General features: G+C 55.0%; 3 protein-coding genes across 3 annotated transcripts; 1 reads left to right on the plus strand and 2 right to left on the minus strand.

Moving 5' to 3' along the window:
• Positions 1-13,449: 13,449 nt before the first annotated feature.
• On the minus strand, positions 13,450-14,163 carry GGS23DRAFT_596951 (uncharacterized protein; the record flags this gene model as incomplete). The annotated part of the gene is made up of 2 exons (XM_051518546.1): positions 13,450-13,916; positions 14,001-14,163. 2 exons carry the CDS (start codon positions 14,161-14,163, stop codon positions 13,450-13,452), a joined length of 630 nt encoding a protein of 209 aa, XP_051371892.1.
• Positions 14,164-14,757: 594 nt separating this feature from the next.
• On the plus strand, positions 14,758-16,625 carry GGS23DRAFT_596952 (tubulin domain-containing protein; the record flags this gene model as incomplete). Its single annotated transcript, XM_051518547.1, has 3 exons — positions 14,758-15,471; positions 15,542-16,173; positions 16,343-16,625. 3 exons carry the CDS (start codon positions 14,758-14,760, stop codon positions 16,623-16,625), a joined length of 1,629 nt encoding a protein of 542 aa, XP_051371893.1.
• Positions 16,626-18,330: 1,705 nt separating this feature from the next.
• On the minus strand, positions 18,331-19,990 carry GGS23DRAFT_605231 (aminotransferase, class III; the record flags this gene model as incomplete). Its single annotated transcript, XM_051519717.1, has 3 exons — positions 18,331-19,400; positions 19,462-19,630; positions 19,784-19,990. The coding sequence occupies 3 exons, from the start codon at positions 19,988-19,990 to the stop codon at positions 18,331-18,333; spliced, it is 1,446 nt and encodes a 481-aa protein (XP_051371894.1).
• Between the last annotated feature and the right edge of the window lie 5,808 nt (positions 19,991-25,798).

Raw genomic sequence — 25,798 nt, forward strand, 5'->3', positions numbered from 1 at the left:
GAACAACTGATCTTGCGAAGAAGATTCAAGCAGGTAAGGGTTCAAGAAAAAAAACGGGAGGAGTTCGGGGGGTTTAATGATTTCTGCAGGCTGGGGGGGTGAAGGTTTTCTCGCTCTCTGCCGCTCCCACTCCCTCTCGCTCGCTCGCTCTCCCTCTCTCTTTTCGCTCTCGCGCGCACTCGATTTACCTTTGCCTCCTACCACGTAGGCTTGGCCTGAGGTCTGCTAGGTCAGGGCCCTGGTAGGCCCTGCAGGCCCGGTCGGTGCAGTCGGGTAGGAGAGAAGAGATTTCGAGTGGAGTGGGAAATACGGACAGGCCCTGCTCCAAACGGGCTAATAGGAACGCACCAATTCGACCACGCTAGCCTCTTCGGGAAGGGCACTCGCGCTACACCGGCACGCTTAACCGTATACGGAAGTATTTCTTCGGCAGGGAATCCAGGAGCGAGATTGGGCACGACATTTGCGCTAGCTCTCGACAGGACACATTATTTCAACGGCAGCGGCTGCATGTATCGAGGTACCCGAATACCACCTTGGGTACCTAGAGGTAGGTGGAGGTGATCAGGCAGGTAGGTACCTAGGTACCTTGACGCTACCTACCGAGGTACCTACGTATGTACATACTCATACGTAGGCGGGCAGCTACTCGTCGGGCACGCCTATGCCTTGGTCCATGCACTAACGGAACGGACGACTGACGTGTATGCGTATGCACGCATATGCAAGTATGCATGTTGCATGCCTCCCAGGTCGCTCCGCGATACCAGAGGTGCCGATTCCCGTACCGAACAGGTATATTATATACATACATCTCGCGAACCTACTATACGTACACGTATACCGAGGGGGGGGGGGTAGCCGGCCCGGGCCCGACAAGTACCTTCAAGGTAGCCAGCAGGTTGAAGCTGGGAGAAGAAGAGAGAAAAGCCACATTCTTATTTCCTATGGTATGGAGCCCGCTCCTACCTCTTACCTCAGTTGGTACCCAGGTACCTATTTCCGGCCACGGCCAGGAAGCACCCGCTCTGACATTACCTCATGTACTGCCTACCCGCTTCAAGCTTGTCCTCTCCTCTCCAAGCACCCGAGGTCGGGTTCCACCCAGCAGGTACATAGATATCCTAGCGAACATAAGTATATGAAGAATGCATGTACGCTGCTGGTGCGTCTATTCTCGTCCGTCGGCAAGGTACCTATCATGACACAGCTACATCGAAAGCAAGGTACCTACTTCCTACATCCCTCCAGTCCTCCCATCCATCCATCCATCCATCCATCTACCATGCCTACTGAGTACACAACGCCCACACCACTGGCTGTGCTTCCTACTCGCATACCTCCTACCTCAAAGAGACCAGGCAGATAGGGAGTTCCCCCCCCGTCCACAATCGCGCACGCACATCTCAGCCATCCCCCCCCCATCCATCCCATCCATCCCATCCACCAACCGCTCCATTCGCCCACACACTTCACATTACCCCCATCGCTCACGAGGACGAGAGATGTGGCTGCGTAGAGAAGCTGGCAAAGTCTTGACGGGAACCGCAGGCCTAATCTTATACCATCTATGTGTAGAGCCGGGCTTGAGCACCGTATCAATCCTTATGATTGTCCAGCCGAGGGAGGATCCTATAACGAGAGGGGAGCAAGAAAGCCCCTCCCTCCCTTCTCAGTACCTAGAAAGAGCATGCACGGACCGCAGAGCAGGGGGAACGCGACCGAGATGTACACACATACTTTTACCATCTACTGAGTAGATGTGTGCAGCATCGTGAGCATAACTACCTTGGGTGGGTACGTGGGGAGGTATCCTGTGTAGATATGGGTGTGTTATAGGCATACCTATACGGTAGCTCTATTCCGGAGATGGGGTTCAGCCAGCTAAAATAATAACAATAACATGGATAGTGACGATTGTTAACCGGCTAAGGTAGGAGGCTGCCAGGAACGAGTCCTAGACTGTAAGCTACACCTATCTCTGTTCGGATCCTCAGTAGCTCGACTTACGGCAAGCTCACCACAGGAATTAGCGCATCAACATCGCATTCCATCGGGTATTCCTACCATAATGCAAATACCTAAGGGCAGAGGTAAGATGAGGTACCTACCTAGTGTAGAGCCGTGTATATATAGACAGGTATATATGCGCGTACCTATATATATACAGATCGCTGTAGGATATATCCATATCTGCCTACATACATACGCATTACATGTACCTAAGGTAGGTAGGCATGTACGTGTATACAGGCTGCATATGTACATACATTAGGTAGGTACCTATATTAAGGATATAGAGCTAGATAGGTACAGGTATGTAGGTAGCTTATTACCACTAGACGCTGCCCGGCTTTAGACAGCAAGCTCCTTGAAGGGTGCTATGCACGTACTAGAAATGGACCTGCTATAGTATGCACATATGTACGTATGAGAGGTAGGTAGTTATGGATTATGTACATACTCGTGTGTTATGTCAGCATCCTAGGTAATATTATTGCTGAAGTTGTCTTATAGGATTCTGGAATCTCTTGTCAGCTGTTTTCTTTTTCTCACTTCAACATATATATAGAGTATACTACGTACCTGAGTACAGTTCCCGTCCACGTATATGCGTTGAAGAATAATGGAGAGAAGATCTCGTGCAACCTCACTTGCCTCACGCAAGCCCGTCTCTCCCTTCCTTCTCTCTCGCAGCTCGGGGGGGGGACGTCCTAGGTACCCAGGAGATAGACAGGGGTGCTTCTGGATGGGCGGGCGAGTGCTACTATGAGGTAGGTAGGAAGTACACAATACTGTTCATCCTTGAAAATCGCAAGCAAGGATCTATTTTTTTATTGAAAAAAAATGTAAACCCACCACCTCACGGCCCTTACTACAATGGAATCCATCCACCCGTACATACCCATTATGTAGGTGCATATATCCATATCTACCTACCTACATATGCCACCCCTTGCTTAGGGTTCCTCAGCTGTGCTAGTAACGGATATACGCACATACGTATTCGCCAACCTGCCCAGCCTGGTTTGCGCGGGTGTGGACAACTAAGGGAGGGTCAAATTAATGGTGGTTAATATACCTACACAAATATGATCTATCTCTTTTCGAAGCTTTTCCACTGCCATACATACACACACGGATAATAAATCATAGGTGCCTACACAATATGTAGGCATGCACAGTGTTCGCTGTGCCTTGATCGGATATATGTTTAGGAGTGCCCAGCACAGGCAAATGATCTTGAAATAAGCGCGTACTAGTTGCGTAGTGCTGAAATGTTGTCGTTGCTTCGAGGGTGCCAATCTCCCAGGTCCTAAACCAAAATAGGGGCTCACCAAAGTTAGGGCAGCAAGTCCCACAGGTAAACCCCTCTCTTGAGGGCAGAGTGGCATGGCACCCTGCCGCGCTTTATTATTAGGCCGCGAGCGTGCTCGGCATGTTCGCGAAATCACACCTACCTACAAACACATACTACCTGGCGGTCGTGGCCCCGCTGAAAACACGCCTGATCTTATTCATATAGCTTTCAGCATACGTAGATACCTCGGGCACCTCCTACCTACTACACAATACACATATCGACAGGTTCTAAGCTGGAACATACTCCTATTGAGTATAGCTGTAGTGTGGTCCGTGGAGGAAGGTCTGCTTTCGTTGGTCGCCTCCCACGTGCGATCACAAGTGGGCGCAGCAAGGAACGGTGGTAGTATTACATATATGCACGTACATATCTTGGTGTAAAAGACACCAGCCTGCTCGACAACTTGGTCTCTCTCGGTATATGCGCCTACATACCTCTCCTACCTACATATGTACCTAGTGTGTGTGTGTGCATGTGTGTGTGCTCATATGTATGGACCCGTAGTCTAAGACAACGGGGCAATGGGTCAGCAGGTAATCTCCGTATGCTAGTGCACTGCGGGTGGTCAAAGAGCAAGGAATCCAAGCAGGGGGCGGCAAAGCGAAGAGAGGCGACCACTGCCCATTGCAACTGACAGCCCAGTATTATGTACTTACGTACGTGCACGTATTCTGGGAAGCGTTGCCAAGAGCTTCCGCTGTCGTTAATTGATTTCCCAGGTCTTATTTCCCTTTTCCCCGTCAACCACAAGGACGAAGTTATGAGACGCCGAAACGTCCCGAATTCTCATAGAAACCAGATAGCAGGTATACCAGGAAGAGAGCTGCTTAAGTTTCAATGACGAATACTCATAAAACATTATCCGGGCTAGAAACAAATAGTATGCAAGTTAGTAGTATATTAGGTAGACTTCCGTATTTTAGTACCGCATGTGACCCCTTCCCGCTCCCCCCCCCCCGAGTTTAAACTACCTACCTCCGACGCAGGCAGGTGACGAAGAGGCAGAGAGCATGAGTACCTAGGTACTTAGGTAGGTAGGTACCTAGGTACCTATGTACGTCGAGACAGGCAAGATTCGACGTCGGCCCCCCCTAGGTACCTGGGCACGTACTGCCTAACCTACCTTGGGTACATACACACACCATTTAATTCCTGCTTTAAGCAGGGCGGGCAAATGCGAATGGTGCCTTACGGTATGTACATATGTATGTACACACATAAGCCCGGCCTGTCGCGTGCATTGACTCCATCCGGATGTACCCAATGTGTGTGTGTGTGTGTGTGCTGGGTACGTCTGTACATGCAAGACCGTATCTCATTTCTCGCGGATTGTTTGGTCAATCCACCTCCGGGCAGGTAAGCACCTGTACTTAGTTGCATATTACAAATGATCTTGCCCGAGGGATATGAATCATCTGGCATACGTCGACGCGTGACGGGGTATTGACCCTGGGTTCGGGATCTACACGTATAGGATGTGCCTGAAAGCTACCTGTAGGTACCTTACGTACCACCTATGTGCCTATGAGTACTTCCTCACTCATAGGTTAGGAGACACCTATGGGCATTATCAGGTATCAATGGTAGGCAGGAGGTACCTCGTGTACCTAAGCTCCCTCCTCCCCTCCCTCTCGTGCCCGCGGTGGGCTCGCAGTCCAGTTACAATCTGGTGGACCCGTCATGCATGTAGGTACAAGGTACCTACCCTTTCCCATTGGCCCCATGCGGGAGCTTCGCGGCCAGTCGAAAAGTCGAAAGTCCATGTGCCCCGGCCAAGAGAGAGAGACAGTGAATGGCCCCATTGGCATGCAGATCCCTCAATCCCTGTGAACTTCATTCCGTCCCTGTAAATCTGAAACGCGCCTGGAGCACTGCTTCAGAAGGTGACTGATGCCAGATATCGGCGCTAATCTTCTCTCCTGGGATCTCGACCGTCCAGTCTCTCAACTTCGCCTCCTCCCGTGCAGTGGCATCGATCCGGGCCAATCGCCCTCCCTCTCTCCCCTAGCTTTGCCCGACGAGGCGCCCTCCAACCGAGTCAGCCGTCTACCAGGGAGCAAATGAGAGCGGGACAAGGCAAATAACAGATAGGAAAAAGCGTGGCCAAGATCCCCTTCCTCCCCCCCCTGGCCTCCCGCGGATTCGGCTGGTATGTGTGCGTATTTTGGCCGGCCTAGGTTAGCCCGTGAGATGCCGCATTCATGCACAGCATCGCATACGCCAGCACGAGCTGCCTGGGTTGAAGCGGGAAGAGCTCTCCAAGCCGACAGCAATGCCCTCTTTCTTATCGGGACTGTATGTAGATCACGCAACAAGTATATAGGCATATGAGTATGTATATACCTCGATTGATCAATTCCAGCAGCGTTCCCCCCATTCAACGTCTGTGCTTCACAAACCCGGATAATCCATCCTGCTGGTAAAGATCCCACCTCCTATAATATCTCAACTACTCGACAACTTATGTGCTTATGATTACAACGTTATGTCGGCGGGCGTCAGCGGAAGGGTTCCCTGGTCCGGCATCTACCCATCGTCTATAATCCATGTAACCACGTATGAATGTTGTATATGTATATAGACCCTTAAGCGCGTAAGACGAAAAAGAAGAAGGCTTCTGATACATTATAATCGACGGCGGGCGTAACCGTTATGTCCATCCTTGTTTCTCTGGCAAGGTGGCTAGGTGGCCCGTAGGACTCACTCTCCCGGCGCTTTTCGTAGTTCCCGTGATGGGCGGTTAACGTTGACCCGTCTGTATAGATGAGAATATAGCTGGTTATAGACGTGCCTAACCTGCCAAGGCCTTGCGTTAGTCTATGAACTACACAGCGCATACCTGTACGTGACAAATAGGTATCAGACATGTTGTCGAAGAGCAGGGCTCCCTCATGCCTACCTGCCTATAGGTAGCACAGCCATGCATGTGTATACGTTGCTTGGACGCATTCCCACCTAGTGCCCGGCCTATACGATGGACCGAGCACAATCCCACGAGTTCGCCCCCCCCCCCTCCCCCTCCCTCCCCCATCCCTACTCCCCTTCTCGGTTGCTGCGGCCTATACCAGATCAGATGACGGAGCATAGGAAAAGGGCGTGGAAGTCGACAAGGCAAAGCATGGGTTGATGGGTGTGGTCGACCCAACTTGAAACTCAAAAACGTGACCAGCTTCTTCAAGTCGAGCCGCCGGTGTTCAACGGACTCGAATAAGCCAGGAAGCTCAAGGCCTGTTCACATCACTGCAGACACACACAGATGGGCACCCCCCACCCCCCGCCTGCTTGATCGGCTCGCACCTTTGCGACGCTCGGAGCTCGTCACTTCTGGATCTAGCAGTGCGACTTCACGTCTATCGTCGAGTGGGCTCCGCCTTGGCCGGCGCAATCCTGACTTGTACGTGAGGATCGAACTAGGCCGAGAGGAAGAAGAAAGGCCGTGTATGCACATACACGTGGGTGTCGAGAGACGGACCAAAAAAAGCAGCGCAGGGTTTCCCAACCGTGCCTGTCTTCCCGGGTGACATCGCCGTGAGCTGCAAAACTCCTCCGCAATTTCATCTCGACCTGCAACGCAACGCTAAGACTTTGGGAATGCGCCGGACGAGCTGCACATCTTGAAGGAGCTTAGCCTAGCTCACATAGCTCAGGTAGTAGCTTATCGATCGGGAAACATTGAAACCAACGAGGCTTACTACTGCTCCGCGCTGAATGCGCTGGACGTCATTCCTTCGACCCAGATTCCCTCTTGTTATTCCTACCTGGCTATATCGCTCACCCCAGAAAATTGCCAGCCTAGGTAGGTGGTTGGCAAAAACAACGTCGTGTAGCATCGACCGCCAGGAAATAGCTTAATCCAACCGTGGCGTAGACTCGCTGAGCTTATATTTCAGCCCGCTCCGACAACTTTCATTCTGCGAATAGATTCGCCCGGCTTGCCGGTTCGACAGCATCAGCATCCATCGCGGATGGGGACTGCGATGGCTGGTTAGCGCCGACGGGCGCTGGGTATCAGGGCTGACATTCTGTCCGGAGACGCATGGTGCGAAGTGGGATCCCGCCCGGCGGCGGGCATTGGATCGAATTCTGCGCATTATTCTGGTCTAGGACCTGGCGCGACGCCGCCAATCTAAGCAGATAGGACGGGTTGGAGGAGGGGGCTTTTTTGCTATGTCATTTCATTATTTCTTTAGTTTCCTCCTCTCCCCCCAACCCCCCCTCTCTCTCTGCCTAGAGGATGACGGACCAAGACCCTTCTACCCTGATCCTGCACTGGGGCGCAATATGGGCCAATGACGTGTCTGAGGAGCTGACTTGGGCTTGCGTATCGCTTGTGGCATCGCGGGGACGAGCGAGGTAGAGCTCCTCAGGCACCTGATTGGCCCCTTCAGATTCTTTGCCTACCCGCACCCGATGGTCGCGGCCGTGGACAGAAATAGAATCTCTACCTCGCAGCCTCTCAGCCATAGATCTCGTGTTGTCTGCGGTCTTGGCATCATATCCGTTGACGAAAAAGGGCAGGTGTTAATTGAGCAACGCGGGGGGGCCTGGTAAATAGGCTGCATAATGACTGCCTATAGGCAGGCAGATGCGCGTCTTTGTCTGCGCTGTGTTGCGGCATGGCGGCTCTAAGGATGGACGGATGTTCGTGGGAAAAAGGGGGGCGGCGTCGAATGGTTGACGACTTCGTCGTCGAGTTATTATTAGCCTCGACTCGCTATTGTTGATTGGGCTTGCACGGGCGCTGGGGAGAGGCACGCAGGCTCTGTCTGGGTAAGAGAGTCGGAGATGATGCAACGCTTGCTGTGAGGCTACGGGGCCGGTAACCGCTATTATGTGGGTGCGAGAGTGAGAGAGCCTACCAACCGTTGCTTCACTCGCATGTAGGTGGAGGTTGTACAGGGCGCGTCGCACCGATAGGTACCTACCCTCCGGCCCGCAATAGGGGAGACATCAGGTAGGAACCTAAGGTACCTATAGGGATGTACATCAACGCCACCCGGGTAGGGCGAATGGTATGCGTAGATAGGAGTGGCGCGGAGGTACCAATCTATCTACCGCGGCGCCTATGCAGGACACAGGTACCTACCTCCTGCCTCCTAGCATACCTACCTCCTAGGTAGATACCTGAGGTAGGTACCTAGCCTAAGGTAGGTACCTCTTAGGTAGGTGCATTAGGTACGTGGGAATCATTGTTCCGGTAACGGCGGAGGAGCAGAAGGGCTCTGAATTATGCCCTCGTGCATAGGTACCCAGGTATTCAGAAGATGTTACTCTGCCTTTAGTGCCTGCCCAAGGTACCAACACCTAATGTACCATAGGCAGGTATGCGCGGTACATCCGCTCCTTCTTGCCCGCCTCTTGTGTCCGGTCCTCGCTCCCAGCCACAAAGCCACATACTACGTCCCAGGCACGAAGCGGGCCAGCCCGCGGCTCCATCCAACTCCCCATCACATCTCATTTTGGGACCCTCAGTTCTCTTCGCCAATGGCTTGTTATCGATATCCGACGACGACGACGGCTCGTCGAATAGGATATCGCAAATCGCGAGGGTAGGTGTGCTGCATGGCACAGATAGGTCCTGAAACATGACCGGCTCGACATCACCAACCCCATCGAAACATCTCGACATTGCGCGCCACCCGCTTGTACTCGATCGTCGTGCCCAACTCCCCTACCCAGTCAGTCCTCTACCCAGAAAGGCGCCAGAGGATCAGGGCAAGGGACGGCCATATATCTCATTGGTGTGCCTGGATGATGCATGAACATGCGACAGCCAAAGCACCAAGCAACCCGCTCTTGTCTCTCTCTCCTTCACAGACTCGGTGCGAATCGAATCACAATCCCAAGACCGGCACCCCCCCCTCCCTCTGCCAACCACATTCGCGACCCGTACCTTGCAGGTCGACTTCTACCACAAGCGGTCAGCTCTCGAGGGGAGAAGGGCTCGCCCGCAAGAATTCTGAAACAGGCGCCGTCGATTTTCATGTGGCCTCTCCCGAGGGCGACCCCTTTTTCTTTAGCCAGGTACATGAAACAGGCATAGCTCCGTCACAGGTGCTTCCAGAAAGGACATCGAATTACGAAATGTGATCAGTTGAGCACCTCCCGAGCTATTATGCCGTCCATTCCCAGTGTGGCATCCTTAGCCCGTCGCTATCAAGCATGGTTCGAATTGAGTCGTCGACCCGCAACGTATCCACTCTGGCTGGTGGATGCTGGTATTCTCCCGTCCGAGCGGATCGCTGGAGTCACAGGCCGCTTGGGCGCGTGCATACGGGCTCTCGTTGGTCTGTGCCCCGGGAGAGGCCCTCGGAGCCTAGATGCCATCACCAGCGGCAAGGTGCATAAGAGCATAACGCTGTGAGACGGCAACCCGTTCACATACCATCGGGGCCGCCAGCAGCATCAAGACGACGCCCCAAAGAAAGGGAGAAAAAAAAAAGGTGGCCTTGGTCAGCTGATGATCTATTCTCGTATGCCCCGAGGCGGCGCCATCAGGCTTGTCTTAGTCGAACAGTCCGATGTGCCGGTTGCAACCGCTCATCATGTTGGTCTGTTTGTCATCGTTTCATATTTCGGTATGTCTTTCCTTCGAAGTTCGTGATGACCTCGACCAGGGACCTTCTTGGCTCCCCAGAGATCGACTTGTTTCATCCTCTCGGACAATTTACACCTTCCGAAATCGATATCAGCCCTGTATTATTAACCACAGCCAGAAGAAGTCTGGCTTATTAGTCTCCACTTGGATACGACGCTGTTGTTGAGCTAACCGCTACTACGTAGTACGCAGCAACCACGTCGTCCCCTCGTGGGACTTGGGTGCTTTGACTCCCGACTCCCCCTACCAAGACTAATTTCTGAAACGCTGGCAGGCGAGTGCCCTGCGTTTCAGCCTTTTTGGTGGTCGGCACCGTGACAGTTGTTGTCGCCTTCCTCGTCGTATCGACGCCGGCTTCTATACGACGCAGTCCCGTCGCTCCGAGAGCAGAGATTCTCCTACGGAAGATCATCCGGCCCATGGCTGTTGGGAGGACCGCGCATACTCACCTCCCCGTCGCCTAGTTTATCCCCCTTCCCTTCACCAGATCCCGTCTATGATAACACCGTGTTAGATTCTAGGCCACGTAGGAAGTCGGTTGCTGCTAGCGTGCGAATGTCGCCTAACGCGCCCTCCAATTTCAGTCCTGGGAGGGTGCGGTGCGGTGCATACCTCGCCTTTGCCGGCGCGCTATGGAAGACGACGGATGCTGTCAGCCCAGGGAAATAGATATTGCTGTCCAGTCCGCGAAAGCTAGCGGCAGGCCGAGTCCTGTGGGGAGAGTTCGGTTTTCGTAACCTCCGCTGGACCCCTTGCCCTTCTGATCAGTGTATCCCAGGCTAAAGATCCAGATGCGTCTATGCCGGAGTCGTAGACGACGGGAAAACTGCCTGGTGGGAAATTCTTCATAGATCCCGAAATCCTATGCTGGCCGTGAGCACTACTGATGCCGCGCCACAGTGGTGCATGGTGTACCTGGTTTCTGGCGCTCACAACAGGCGTGGGCGACCGGAATCCTCCTCGAGTAAGCTTAGTCCGAACAGCTGGCCCGACTAGCCACATCAGTGCGGGTACCTGGGTGATGCTATTTCGGGGATCCGTAAGGCCGGGGTCGAGGCTAGAGAATAATAAGAGAGTCCCGCCGGCGCGACAGCTCCAAATCTAGATTCGCGATAAGGCGGTGTTGCTGGACTTGGACGCCCAAAAGAGGATGCCGCGAGGAGCCTCATTAGGATTGTGCTCCATTGGCGAATCCATTCACTGGGAAGGAAGACGATGTGGAAATGAGGCTATCTGGCAAATTCACCTGCTTGTTTGAGGCAAGACATCTAGCCAATGGTGATGGTGATATGTTACCATCAGCTTATTATAGCAACACCAAGAGCAGCATCAACATACACATTGGCAGCAGCCCCTATCAGCCTGCCGTCCGTTCGCAATCGATCGAACACCACTTGCTGGCTCAACACGGCACGGCTGGCAATGTATGCCCGTCTGTACTACCACCTCCATGTACGTCAGTTTCGTAAAGTTATTGCCACGCCGCAACTGGGAATACGTGCGTGTTATACATGCCCTCTCTCTGTTATATCGTCGCTTAGGTATTATACGTAGACGTGGAGGCTTAATACGTGTGATATCTGTGACATCGCATGAACTAGGTACCTACCTAGGACGTTCCGAGATCCCCGGAGCAGACCTAGGCGCGTCCTAAGTAAGATTCACTCGTCCCCCATGGCCTTCGGCCAGACAGATGCGAATGGGTTGGGGATAACACCTAGTCAGTGTCTGTACATACGTGTGTACAGAAGGTAGGTAGATGATGGCTTCGTGTGATCGCCAAGCAGGGCCCTGTTTTGCCGTAAAGGCGGATGCCATGTGAATCCTGTAGCTGATCTGAGGATTAAGCTTTTCTCGTAGGGATCCGACGGCGGTCGGTATTAATTAATCTATATTTGTTTATGCCTGCCCGCCTGCTTCCCTGGGGCGTCGTTTATTTTTATGTTTCTAGCAAGTATATTTTTACGCCTCGACCGATTCCTCCGCGGGGCGAGTGCTTCTAGGATGCCGACGATCGGCGGCCAGCCTCGGGCCCGCAAAGTTGAGCTGCAATTATACTCGCACGGGAATCTCGATCTGGCGACGCGGCTGGCACGCAAGTCGTTGCCTGTGTTTATCGTGGGCCGCGCTGCGCGAGCCACGCGGGCGGGAGGTCTCCTTGGGCAGCGACGTCGTGCGACGACACGTAGGTACGCCGCCCTTCCCGGGACCGACTGGCTCGCCGCCTGGCCCAACCAGACTCGGGGCGTTATACTGCTCCCAAGGCGACTTCGACACTCGAGAGCCACGTGGTTAAGGTCGAACCCAGTCGCCCGGTACCAGCGCCGCGGCGCCCTCTCTGCGTCCGAGCTCGGCGCGTGGCTCGCTGCTGCTTGGGCGGAAAGCTAGGAAGTCAAATGCGATGGCTTGAAACGCCCCCCGAGTTCGCGGCGGGGGCGTTGGCATCGTGTCCCGCGCGGGGTCGCCAGATGGGACCCCCGTCGCGAGTCTCGGAGTAGCGCAGTTGCCTTTTGCGATAAGAGCGTGGTGTAATAGCATCGCTCTGTGCGAATCTCACGCGGCGCGCTCGCCCCGTCGTCGAAGACAACTTGACAGCAGAAGCGATGTTGAGGCTCGCCAGGCCTCCCTCCGCTAGCAAAGAGAAGTTTACTCTCATTCTACGATATAGCTAGACTATCAACGTAAAGCTCGCGGGGCATTGTTTATTTATTTCCAAGTTGGATTTCTCTAGACTACGAGTAAGGCTAATCCTTGATTCACAGGCCGGTGTGACGGAGATGCGGTAAGGCCTCTCGCCCCTGTACGTGTACTGACCTGCGAGCTTGGCTAAAACGATATGGGGGTGTGAATCTACCTAACTAGGCGGGCGCGTAGGCACATGCGCGTGCACATACGTCTAGGGAGGAGGGGGGAGGCTTCAGCCATACAGAGAGGACCGAAAGCTAATAGTGACTACCATATAGGCATATCTGGTACGCGGCGATTGTGAAGTAGGTAGATAAAAGTATGGTGGTGTATGGTGAAGGTTGGCGCCGTTGCTTCGTATGAGTTTACATTCGCCAAGCTGTAATGTCCATGGTAACCGAAGAGGGAGGGGCAAAACATATTCTGGGGGTGCTCGGAGGCATCGATCTTGTTCTCATCAATCCTCCACTTCATGTCCCATTTTAAAATGGGGTTGGTCATCGATGGTTGGCGAAGCCGTCTAACAGGACATCTCCCAGACGACACCACTTTGGAGTCCATATGGGTATTCGCCGTCAGCTGTCTAGGCTAGAAGGTAGTCCTATCTAGCCCGCTGCTCCGCCCATACTCGAAAAAGATGGTAATCGGGAACGTCGTCGTCGCCAACACCGAGCCGCCCTGACGAACATTCTTGCGCCCAAACGACCGCTCGCTATGCATGTATCTCGTATGAGGGCGAGAAGTATGTGAAGAGAGAGCGAGACCGGAACCGAGGTTGAAAATGTGGAGAGGGGCTGGTATATCATAAGAAGCCGGCGGTGCGGACCTCTGGCGGTGGGCGGGGCTTGGCCTGGACGCCGACGGCGGCGAGCGCGCTGTCGAGATCGGGTATGTCGTCGGCGGAGGCGGCGACGCGGGCCCAGCGGACGATGCCGGCGGGATCGACAGCGAAGGCGCCGGCGGTCTGCCAGCGGGAGCCGTTCTCGGCGGTGGCGCCGTCGCCCCAGATGTTGTCGTCGGTGACGAGCCGCAGCGTGCGGTACAGCGTGAGCGGGTTCATCACGTGCCAGGTCGTCGACGTGCCGAGCCCCCAGCGCGCGTACAGCTCGCGCTCGTGGTCCACCACCACGTTCACCTCCCAGTTGCCGCCCGCGCGTACGACCCAGCGCTCCGTCGCCTCCGGCGTCGAGTGTGACACCGCCACGAAGTGCGCCTCTCCCGCGTGCTGCACCGACAGCGCCGTCAGGTTCTTGAACGTCTTCTCGGCGACTAGGAATCGTTAGAATAGCCCACGCGGGAGACACCGCTCCGAGAGGGGAGGGTGGGGGTGAGCGGCTCGCGCTGCCGACTTACAGGGACAACCGCAGTGGCGCAGGAACACGATGATGGTGGGCCGGTCGGTCGGTAGCTCGAGGTTGACGTGCACCGGCGCTTCCGAGCCGACCGTCGGTACGGGTGATATTTCCATGGGGGGAGCTATCCTGGGGGTATTTTCCTCCGACACTGGGGTCGACATGGCGGGCATGTAAGCAGGTAGGTTAAGGCGGTGCTTGACCTGATATCCGCCTCTCCTCTCTGCGGAACAAGCGCCTAGGTGACGGTATATCGGCAGTCAAAGCGGTGGTAGTAATGGTGCACGAGAAGGACAGGTATATGGTTTTTTTTGCTTTGGGCCAACCAGGAACTTGTACGTAGGTGTTGTGTGGTGAGCAAGAACGGGTCGTCGTTGCCGGTGGTAATCTGCAGCGGTCAATAAACATCCCGGGACAGCTGGCGACACGCCGGCCAGCTGGTGTTAGTGCTATAGGCATGGAGTGCTTATAAGCCGTCTTTCCCACGCTGTAGGTATAGGTATACGGATTGCTGCATACTCCCGGCCATGCATAAGCGGCACTGCATCTTCTGGCAATAGGTACCTACCTAGCGACACACACGCGACATGACATAATGGATGGGTCCTTTTCTTCCTCTTTGGATCGCCTATACCTACCTACCTATATTCGAGCTTTACAGGCACCTTTTATCTAGCCTTGTTATATTCCATCCTACCTAGATAACGCAGAACCGATATACTAGCCACAGAAATACCGGCCCTGTTTCCTCTTCCGCGATGCGTGAGATCATCACTCTCCAGCTCGGCCAGCGGAGCAACTATCTGGCGACGCATTTCTGGAACGCCCAGGAGTCCTACTTCACCTACGGCGCCGAGGAGGAGTCGCCCGTCGACCACGATGTCCACTTCCGCCCGGGCATCGGCACCGACGGCACCGAGACCTTCATGCCGCGGACCGTCATCTACGATCTAAAGGGAGGATTCGGCACCTTACGCAAGATCAACGCCCTATACGAGATAGACGGCGATGCGGCCGCGAGCAGCCTGTGGCCCGGCCAGCCGGTAGTGCACAAGCAGCAGCCCATAGACGCGAGCGCGTACCAGGGCAGCCTCGACGCCGGCCAGACGCCCCCCGAGCTGACCACCAGCACGGTGAGGTACTGGTCCGACTTTAACCGCGTCTTCTTCCACCCGAGGTCTGTCGTCCAGCTGAGCGAGTACGAGCTCAACTCGGCCATCATGCCCTTTGAGAAGTGGAACATGGGCGAAGAGCTCTTCGCTTCTCTCGACAAGGAGCACGACCTCCTGGACCGGGATCTGCGCCCCTTTGTCGAGGAGGCTGACCAGATGCAGGGGCTCCAGGTCATGACTGGTATCGACGACGCTTGGGGCGGCTTCGCCGCAAGGTACGCCGAGCGGCTCAGGGACGAGTACGGCAAGGCCCCCATATGGGTCTTCGGCGTGCAGGAGCCCCTTAGGGGGCTTCCGAGGGTATATACATTTATCTAAATTGCTATCCCGATCTTTGCACAAGTTGTTCGCGGCTTACATAGCAGCGCAGGAAAAGCGGTTCCTGAAGCTCGTCAACAAGGCGCGAGCCCTCACCGAGCTTAATTCCCAGGCATCTCTCGTCATCCCGCTCGCCTTGCCGGAGGGTCCCCTCCCCTCGAGCGTACGGCTCAACCCTTCGTCGCCCTGGCACGTGTCCGCCCTCTTCGCCGCCGCCCTGGAGAGCACGACTCTGTACACCCGGCTGAGGACGTCCGACCGCATCTACTCGAGCAATCTTGGAGACATGACGGACCTACTCAATGTGTTTGGAAAACAGACCATCGCAAACCTGGGGATGAGCATCCCCGAGGCGCAGGCGCCTCGCCAGAACGGCGCCACGAATGGGATTTCTAACGGTCTGAACGGGCGAGGAGAGCGCGCGGGAGATGGCGGCGACGTGGAGGAGGACGGCTCTGACTCGGGCTCCCAGAAGGGTGTCGCGGCTCTAGACATCGACTTGTCGTCCCCCCAGGACCTCAGCCTCGATCCCAACCGGGGGCGGAAGTGGCGGAAACGTCACGTCTTCAGCCAGGTTATAGCCGATAGAGGGCCTCTACAGGATCCAGAACAAGCAGGCCGTCGCGACGCGGAGATGAGGGACAGAGATACGTACGGTTTGCGACGCCGTCCTAAGGTCCATAAGTAAGTGCAATTGGGACAACCTTACCTTTCCCTCTCCTCCCTCACCGCATCCCGAACTCTCTTCAGCCCAGGCAGCTTCTACCTACCTATTAATTTATTCCCTTCTCCCTCCGCCCCCCCAAGACCCTTTTTCGACTTAGTGCTAATTTGAGCTTCAAACTATTGCTAGCTACCACTCGCGCGTCGCCTTCCCCCTCATCGATAGTTACCCCGCTATCTTCTCCCGGGGTGGCGGTGGCGAGGATGGCGAGGAGGACCGCCGCCACCTGCCGGTGCGGACGGCGTTGTCGACCGATTCCACGGTGGCCGATAAGATACGAGCCCTGCGCAGCGCTGTCGTCCGCTCTATTAGCCTCGAGGACCGCGAGATGGTGGGCAACGAACTCGCCGAGATCGCCGACGGCTACAGGGAGGGCTGGTCGAGCGGCAGCGACAGCGATGATGAGGACTGAGCGAGAGCGACCAGCCGGGTAGATGGTTGGAAGGAGAGAAGTAGAGAGAGAGAGAGAGAGAGGCGAAGGAAAGGGGAAGAAGACTACCCTAGCTTCTTCCCACCCTGTCCTCTCCCCTCCTACTACGTCCTTCAACCCCCTCCCACCCCCTCCTCCTCTTTGCATCCGGGTCCTTCTCTACGCATGTACGAGATGTATACCACATACCCACACGCTGTGTATAACTACCTCCGGGTAACCGACGGCCGGCCTGCGTACCTGACCTGAGCGGGTGGGTGAGTGCGTGGCCCTGTGGGTGCACGAGGGAGCGAGCGAGCAAAGGTCCCATTCGGCACTCTCCTACTCGTCCAACGCCGTCGGCAAGGATTTCCCTTTTTAGTCGTTCCGATCAGCAGTACCGAGACCCGTGGTTGAAGAGAGAGTGGGAAGGAAGGGAGAGAAAGAGACGAGAGAGAGGGAGGGGGGGGGAGAGGGAGGGGGGGGGAGAGGGAGGAGAGGGTGAGGAGAGAGAGAGAAGGCCCCAATTCCCCTCTCTCTCTCGCTCCTCGCCTCTCGCCTCGCTCTCTATCTCGGCCCCTCTCCGCCCACGCATACAGCTATACCTACCTACCTACCGATGCATGTACCCACGTACGCCCTCCCGCCCGCCCGCACGCGCTGCATATCGAGCAAGCCTCACGGTGGGGAGGGGGAGAGGAACGCTGTCCCACGATCCCCGGTTTTCCTCCCTTCCTCCTCTCTTGTCCCTTTTCCCCCTCCCTTGTCCACATCCATCCACCAATCCACCCTCCCACCACTCAACCCCCCCCCGCCCTTCTCCCCCCTTGCACCCTCGCGCAGCCGGCCGGCATGAAGCGCCCATTCCTTGCTGAGGCCGGTTTCCCTCCTCTGCGGCATTACTATTGGACGTCACTTCGCCACGTTACATGCCTACACAACGTCACATAGTAGACCTGCCTATACGCTACGTGCGCTGCGTTCTACTCGACGTCGTAGGAACGCCTTCCGCCCCCATTTCCCGGAGGAGGATTGGCAAGGCGCGAAGCCTAGCAAAGCAAAACTGCGCAATCGAGGCGAATCAGACACGGCTATATGTATCCCGCAATCCCGCGCGGCGGGACGGCACGGTATGGGATGGGATAGCAACGCCTCGTTCCCGAGGCTCACCCCCCTCCCCCCGCGCGCCCCCTCTCTCCCCAACAAATGCGGCGCCGAAATGGGGGACTGGGCCGTCTACCGGTGACGAGACGAGCAAGGACAACCCAAATCAGATTTCCTTTGCTCCTGACTGGACAATCGGCGCGGCTATCTGCTATCCGCCGCGACACGACTTCCTTGCTGCTGAATCAGGCACAGAGGGGGGCGCGTGCGCATATCATACGTGTATATTTAGGCATGTCTCTGCAGGTAGGCTGTGTTAGGCAGTCCGAACGAGAAAGGAAAAAAGAGATATAGACACCCCCAACTCGCAGCCTCGGCCCAGGTTTACATCTCGTAATTCGGGTTTCCGCTACAGATGCGGGATCTCGCTAAGCGGCCGGTCGAAGGCTGGTACCTATCTTGACAGACCCGGGAGGAGCTAGAACCGGCGGGCGAGGCGCGGTGGGTACATGTAGTAAGTATATAGGTGGTATCGGTGGTATTGGGGGGTTTGGTGGCTTGCGCTACTTCAGAAGCTGCTGCTACATTATGTACGCTTGCGCACCTAGTCCAAGCCGGCAGCGATCTCTTCCTCCAACCCGACGAAGAATTCGTCGACTACGGATACGAATTTATCGACGATCGTCTCGATAACATCGCGCGTGACATTGTAGGCTGGCATGATCATGATGTGATCGCCTCTGCCCTGGCCAGCACATCCTTGACCGAAATAGACCGCCATGTTGTGAGGGGGCTTGAGGGCAGTCTCGTGTATCCGGCGTGCGAGCTGTAGCTTTGGATCGAACGGCTCCTTCGTATCCTTGTTGCGGACGAACTCGACGCCCCAGAATAGACCTCGGCCCCGAATATCGCCGACGTTGGGGTGGCTCCGTAACTTGCTCCGGAGCAACTTCTCCAGGTCCCGGCCTTGGTCCCGTACATTGGCCAGGAGATTATCGCGTTCGACGATCCGCTGTACCCGCAACGCTGCCGCACAAGCGACGGGGTGGTCCTGATATGTATGTCCATGCGTGAAGGATGCCCCCTTCGCTTCCATGACCTGCACAATCCTCCTGCTAGCTAGAATCGCGGAGACGGGGTGGTAGCCGCCCGCGAGGCCTTTGCCGATCGCCTGTATGTCTGGGGTGACGCCCTCTTGCTCCCAGGCATGGAGGGTCCCCGTCCTTCCCATACCGCACATAACTTCGTCCAGTATGAGCAAGGCTCCATACTTATCGCACACAGCTTTCATAGCTTGAAAATAGCCTCGGACAGATGGGATACAGCCGGAGGCGGCCCCGACTACCGGCTCCGCGACGAAGGCGACCACCGTTTCTGGTCCGGCTCGGAGGAACGCCTGCTCTAGCTCGTTCGCCTTGCGTGACACAAATTCGGTGTCGGACTCTCCTGGTAGCCTCTGGCGGTAAGGGTTACAAGCCGGTACACGATAAACATTAGGCAGCAGGAGGGACTCGAATGGGGCCCTCCTAGGTATATGACCCCCCACTGAAAGCGAACCGAGGGTTGTCCCGTGGTACGACACCTCCCGAGCGATGTAGTTAATACGCTGAGGCTCCCCTTTCCACACAAAGTATTCGCGAGCAAGTTTCATTGCGCCCTCGGTTGCCTCAGACCCTAGGACCCATTTGAGTTTTAGCAGACGCCCTTGTAGTCCCTCGTCGGAGACTTGACGTACCCGATGACGTGATATACGCCTTGGTGAAATGCCCACCGGAGCTCTCTGATAGCCATTTGGACAGATCCCGACGGCTCTGACTATCAAAGAACCCCCAAGGGAGATAAGAGATGACGGCGGATTGAGCGACTAGAGCATCGGATACTTCTTTCACGCCGTGCCCAATACACTAGAAAGGCTTGAGGTTAATAAAATACTTGCTTAAGTGAGACTCGTGGGGGAATACATGTTCCCGCGCTCTGTAAGATGGACGAGACATGCCCGGGTAATCGGTTTCGACTGGATATGGGGTTAAGTCCAGGGCCGTCTAGGCTTGACTTACGGCCACTGCCGCCCCTCCACAAGCGTCTAATATATCACGCCCATCTACCGTGCGTAGGTAGTTGCCTTGACCCCCGACGATAAGGAGTCGGCGCGGATCGACGTCGTCCTGCGCCGTGGGAGTAGACGATGGAGTGGTAGAAGTAGAGCCATCGTCGAGTTCGGGTGCTAGATTTACCGTCCTAGATTCCGAGGACGGCCATAACATGTTCGTCCCTTTGTCCAGTTGGACATCCGGGTTTAATCTCGGCGTTTCAACCAGCATGATTTTATCGGTAGCAGCAAAGGGGAGGTTCGGTATATCTAGAGCGAGTCGGCCCAGATGTGTTAGGTTCGCCTATATCCATCGAGAAAGGATCTTGGGGTGAACATAGACGCTTTATATCTACACAAGATCGTCAGGTGGCCGAACCTATTACGGTAAAAGTAGAACAGCATCTCACGGCCCTGAAATGCGCTGCCACTAGAACCGTAGCATCCAATCACGGGAGGGAGACGACATGCAGTCGATGAAAGATAGCGAGATCTACACTAAGCGGGGTGACGGGATAGGACGCAGTGAGTCGGTGGGGTTGGTGAGAGGTGAGGTAGTAACCAGCGCCACTATATGCCATAGCGCGTAAAAAAAGGTGTAAAAGCAGACCCTCTGTATATCGTAACCTTTGCGGTGCCGTTGAGGACAAGGGCCCAGAGAGGCACACGTAGATGTCCTAGGGAATACGGGGTTGGACGGAAGCTATCCCAGCATCTGTTTGGCAGGACTTCTCACCCTCCACAAAACTTTAGGGAACCGAGGATTCGTATGTAGTAGACCGAGCCGGGTCGACCTGGAGCCCTTCCGACATGCCGTGATTGTCACGGACTTCACCGCCATAGAGTGTTATACGGTAGGGTGCAAATTGATTGGTTAGACTTTGAAGCAACCTTGCGATTTCCTTGGCTCCCACACAAGCGCCTCGCGGGTGACGACTCCTAGTTGGCTGGGTGTGATGGGCTGTCGGGTTTCTTCCCGACAGGGCTGGCGGTTTCTTCAGCAACCATTGCCCGTCCGACATGGCGGAGTGGTTGCAGCAGGAGGATCGAAGGTGCGAATACATGCAGGGCGAAGCAGATGACCGTATAGTGATGCCATCTCCTCCTTCTTTCTCTTTCCTCGTCCCTCCCACCAAGGAGATTCCTAGTGCGACGTGCCGGATAGAGTAGGGGGGTGAGGGTAACATCGTCGGCACAACATAGAGGTCGAGATCACAGAACAAAGTGCCAAGAGCCGGAGGTTTACCCGCTTGCCAGCAGGGCGAATCGGGGAGACGGGCCTCGCATGAAGCATTCCTTCGAGAGACACCCGTCTACCTGGATTGGGCGGCCTAACTTGAAAGACCGGTGTCACCCGTTGCTCCTGCGCCGTTGTCCAGCTGAAGGATGAGCGACCGTTGACGATCCGCGAGGGCCGGCTGCTGCAGGTAAGCACTTGGGGATGAATACTGCCAGGCCCTCCACCATCCCGGGCGTCTCTCGTGAGCCAGAAATGCACGATCTAGGACCCGGACCGAGTCTGGCTAGCAGCTGGATAAGGGTCGGCCGAGGCAGCCCGTTGGTGACATGGGTGTGATACGGGCCGACAGTCGAGGCGCCTAGGCCGACCGGAGGGGCCTCGAGTCCCATTCGGCAATGCACACTTGCCACGCCACATGCAAGCTAAATGCTGAAGATAGGTATGTCGCTGGCATGGGTGTTTAATTCCCGGTGGACTGCTCCTCGCACGGATTATGTGGTGTTGCAGGGGGGATGGTGCCAGGCCAGGCTCGAACGCAAGAGAGAGAGTGAGAAAGAGCTGTGCGGGAGAGCATTCTGATCGTCTGTATCCGCTGTCGAGGTGGACTCGGGAGACGGACGATGGGAATGATGGGACCTCTACCACACACACCTCTTCTTGGATGGTGAGAGGTTGAACGAAGGCGGATTGGGACGGTGCTCTACTTTTTTATTATTACATATTACTGGGCCGGGACCAGAAATTAATCCCCTTGGTCGGAGGGGGTTTGTGGCGGTGCACACGGCCTTCACTTGTTATGACCGCATGCAATCATATACGCGTGTGGCGTTCCTACGGTAGGTCGGCCGTGTGGCACATGCATCCAATAGAGTTAGGTACCTGACCTGACCTAACCTACTAGGATGTATCTGGGCACTTAGTCAGGTACACACCTAGGTGCCCACCGGTACCTAAGGTACCCTCCTCTAGCCGAGACCGTTCCCAACCGCCGGCTGGACCCTCTATGAGTAGTCCCTCCCTCTATTAGGTAGGAGGCTACCTGGTAGGCGGTCATCCGAGGATCCGCGAGGAGCTTTCTCGTCCTACATCCTCGATATAGCCTTTTCGGTCTCGAGCACATCGACCTGGTTGTGCAGCCGACGGGCCACTTCTCTCTCAATTAGGCATCCCTGTACCCACCTACTACCGTATCTTACCCTCTCCTCCCCATCGTCGGCTGCGTGGTGGGCTCGTGAAACTGGTTCCTCAGCGAGATGCTACTTCTTGGCGAGTGTCGTTGCGACCTATAGGCGATGGTTATGTGACTGACATGATTCCCTACCTAGTCGTTCTCGAGGTCGTCGCCTATCGAGCGCTACTCTACCGTCATCACCGTTCTCACCACCACCACGCCCTGGTACCGTGGGTGGTGAGCGAATGGGTTGATGTGTACCGCTAGTTCTTGACCCAAGAAATCAAGGTCACGATCTACCTATGCAACCGCCGAGCGACCTGCCCCATTCTATGTTTGGATTACTACGATCCGTCCGTCCTATGCTACCACCCTCCGTGCTAATACCGCAGCTCTCGACGCTGATACGTGGTTGGGCTTGGCTGATGGCAAGGCTGATACGCGTCTGTCCTATATATTTGGCTTCTCCGCATCTCCATGTCGCATCCTGCGAGTCTCACGATGCAATACGCCGCCTGTGAATGAGACACCACCACCGGGACTCCCCCCGGTTGCTTGATTCGTCCTACTGACCCTGGCAGCAAAACTCGCGGCTCGGCTGGCAGCGCTAGGATGAGCGGACTTCCTGACTCTCTATCGTCGTGTCGGGTACGCTGCTCGTGACTTTGGTTTCTACGCGCAGTCTGGTCCGAAAACATGCCATAACCTACGCATGTCCTACATGACAGGCGGTGGTTTGTTCCGCCGCATCGAGGCCTCGAAGCGGCAGCTAAGATACTGCATTTCCGGGACAACCCCGCAGGAATAGGGTTGGACATGCTGCTAGATGTCTTATTACCACAGCCGAAAGAAAGAGGGAGGGAGGGGGACAGGGTACTCTTCCCGAAATGAACGCCATTCTCCGCGTAGCTATCTCATCTCAGTAAGAAATGGTCACCCACATGCCGCACCCTAGTTAAAGGCATAGGTTATGCAACCTCTTCCCAGTTGGCAGCTCGCATGTTCGATCGTCGTGAACGGGGCACCCCTCGTTATGGCGAGCTTCTTTCCCAATCCGCGAGACGTCGTGAACCCCAGCTCCCCGAGCCCAGTCGGAAACTTAGAAAGGGCGCAAGCCTACCCCAATCGATAGGTTCAACGTTCTTCGTCGGCCCCTAGAGGGTCGTCTACGAGAATAGGCCACTGCCACTTATTTTTACTTTTATTTTTACTTTTTTTTATCTCTAACATAAAGAACGGCGCCAATAGTCTGGCCCAAAAACTCTCAGCTATTCAAAGCAATGGATCTGTAGCTGTAACACCTGTCGAAGGGCTAGGGCAGGCTGTGGAATCATCAGGTCAAGGCTTAGCAGGACCAACTCATGGCACGATACTAATTCCGCAATTCGGCAGCATCGGATGTCCCAGTTTTGGAGTGACGCGAAATGCAGGTTGCCCGGTCTGCCTAAGAATGAGGGGGCGCCTGCGGCACGGCTGAGCCTGACTAGCTCGGCCTCGGCACCTAAGGGCCACGGCCCGGTTCTCTGCGCGGCGTCGAGATTTGAGGGCCACGTATACCAGCCCAGTATCGGAGGCCAGCTAGATCGTACCGGGGTTTGACGGGAAGGCTTCCCGCTATTACACTCATGTTGACGAAGCTTCGTGGATAACATGACTCGATATTTGCCGACGCAACGCTGCTAGGTATATACTAGGTACATCGTCGCCCCGTGGGTTATGCACTTGCTGCGTATACACGGGCGACTAGGTCCTCTTGTGCGCGGTAAAGATTCTACGTACCTAGCGTCAGCCAGTATACTCGTTGTAGACTGCCCGAGCCAAAGCTGAAAGGTACCTAATAATAAGGTGCCAACTGAAAAACGGGTATGTCTCCGTTCCATGTTGTCATATTCAAGGGGGCCCGTGACCCGCGTTAGATGCACCAACACCACTCGACGACTAAACTAACATGCATAGGCACATGGTAGGATACCTCAAGTGCATAGGTATGTAGCAGCCGAGTTGAAGAGAATTCCCGAGCGCAGGCCCTTTGCGATTTCGGAGTACCTTCGATCAGATCGGCAAAACGCTATCGGAACCGGATCAGCCTCCGGCGACGCCAACAGCGAGCTTACGTCTATAAGTGCCCGTATACGCCATCTCCCATCAGCTGCTATCAGCTGTCATGTCAGTCAGCTTGAGGACCAGACTAAGCGACAAGAGGTTATTATTAGGGTGGTAAATCGAAGCTCTGGCTACAGGAACGTGTATGTATATATAGGGGAAGGTAGGTATGTTAGGTAGGCTGCTATCTCTTATCTCCGCGCATGCTAGGCAGATACGCCTTCCTAAGGCTGCCTTCTAGGGGTGGAAATGCCTTGGGTACATAGTGAGTCTGGTAGAGAAATTTGAAGATGTCGGCAGCGTTAAGTCCTACTCCTAGGTAGAATCGCCTACTGTAATCGTGGGGTAAAACGAAGAGGCCGTCTCTCCCTTGCGGAGACGACGGAGACTGCCGAAGCGTAGGTACTTTCTATCACGACGGGACCGGTAAGGCGGTGGGCGAGAGCCGGAGGCGCGAGTCCCAAGGATGAAATCATGTTAGAAGACCCATACGCAGCCTCGCAATCGGCCGATCAGAGGCGCACGATCAGATAGACGGCAAGTTTGGATGCGAAAGTACTTGGAGGGGTTAAACCATCCACTTTTACCCCTAGCACACATACAATATTTGGTAAAAAGGCGTCACGAAAAAAGGCGAAAGAGAGAGACAGAGAGAAAAAAAGAGGAGGGAAAAAGAAAGACAAGAGATAGCGTAAGGCACGGAGTGGGTTTTGCTCCGCAATGTTGCGCAGGAACGGAATTCAGGCGGGACCAATAGAGAGAACCGAGGCATATGAATATCGTAAATGGGAAGATTCTCGATGCAGTTGCGGAGCCAGTGTGGTGGCGAGGAGGCAGATGGGCGGAAACGTCAGATATCTGGCACAGATGCGCCACGAGCAAGACGGGCATTGTATTAGGGTCGGCGGTTGATTTAAAAAAGGATGAGGCTGAATGACGGATAATAATAACAACAACAACAGCGCCGGCCATGCTAATAATATTAAATCACATCACCCACCAATGTCATACTATAATAATAGCACTTCTGGCAGATAGAGTGGAGGGTTAAGCTAAGCTGGGTAGTAATGAGTTAGAGAGGTATGTATGGCAGTAAGGCTGTTTGACGAGATCGCGCGGTTCGTAAATAGAGATATGCATGCAGATGTGCATAGCATTGCCCCAGTGGAGTTTGTTGCCGTCTGGTAGGGAACTGGAGGAGGCGGAGGGGGGGGGACGGGCGCGATGACGATGCGATAGGATGCGATGCGATGCAATGCGACGCGACAACGAGGGGCTGGCGATTTGCCTACGGTACAAGGGAGATACGTAGGTAAATAAAACAGCAAAAGAAACAAGAAAACAAAACAATACAATGCAATATAAATACGAGCACGGAGAGGAGGACAGAGGGAGAGAGAGTTGTTGATTCATGGAGACAGACAGACAGACAGACAGCTAAGGTACACCTAGGTACATGTAAGCTACTA

Source organism: Durotheca rogersii, assembly GCF_024521655.1.
Source record: "Durotheca rogersii strain YMJ 92031201 chromosome Unknown GGS23scaffold_10, whole genome shotgun sequence".
Classification (NCBI taxonomy): Eukaryota; Fungi; Ascomycota; class Sordariomycetes; order Xylariales; family Xylariaceae; genus Durotheca; species Durotheca rogersii.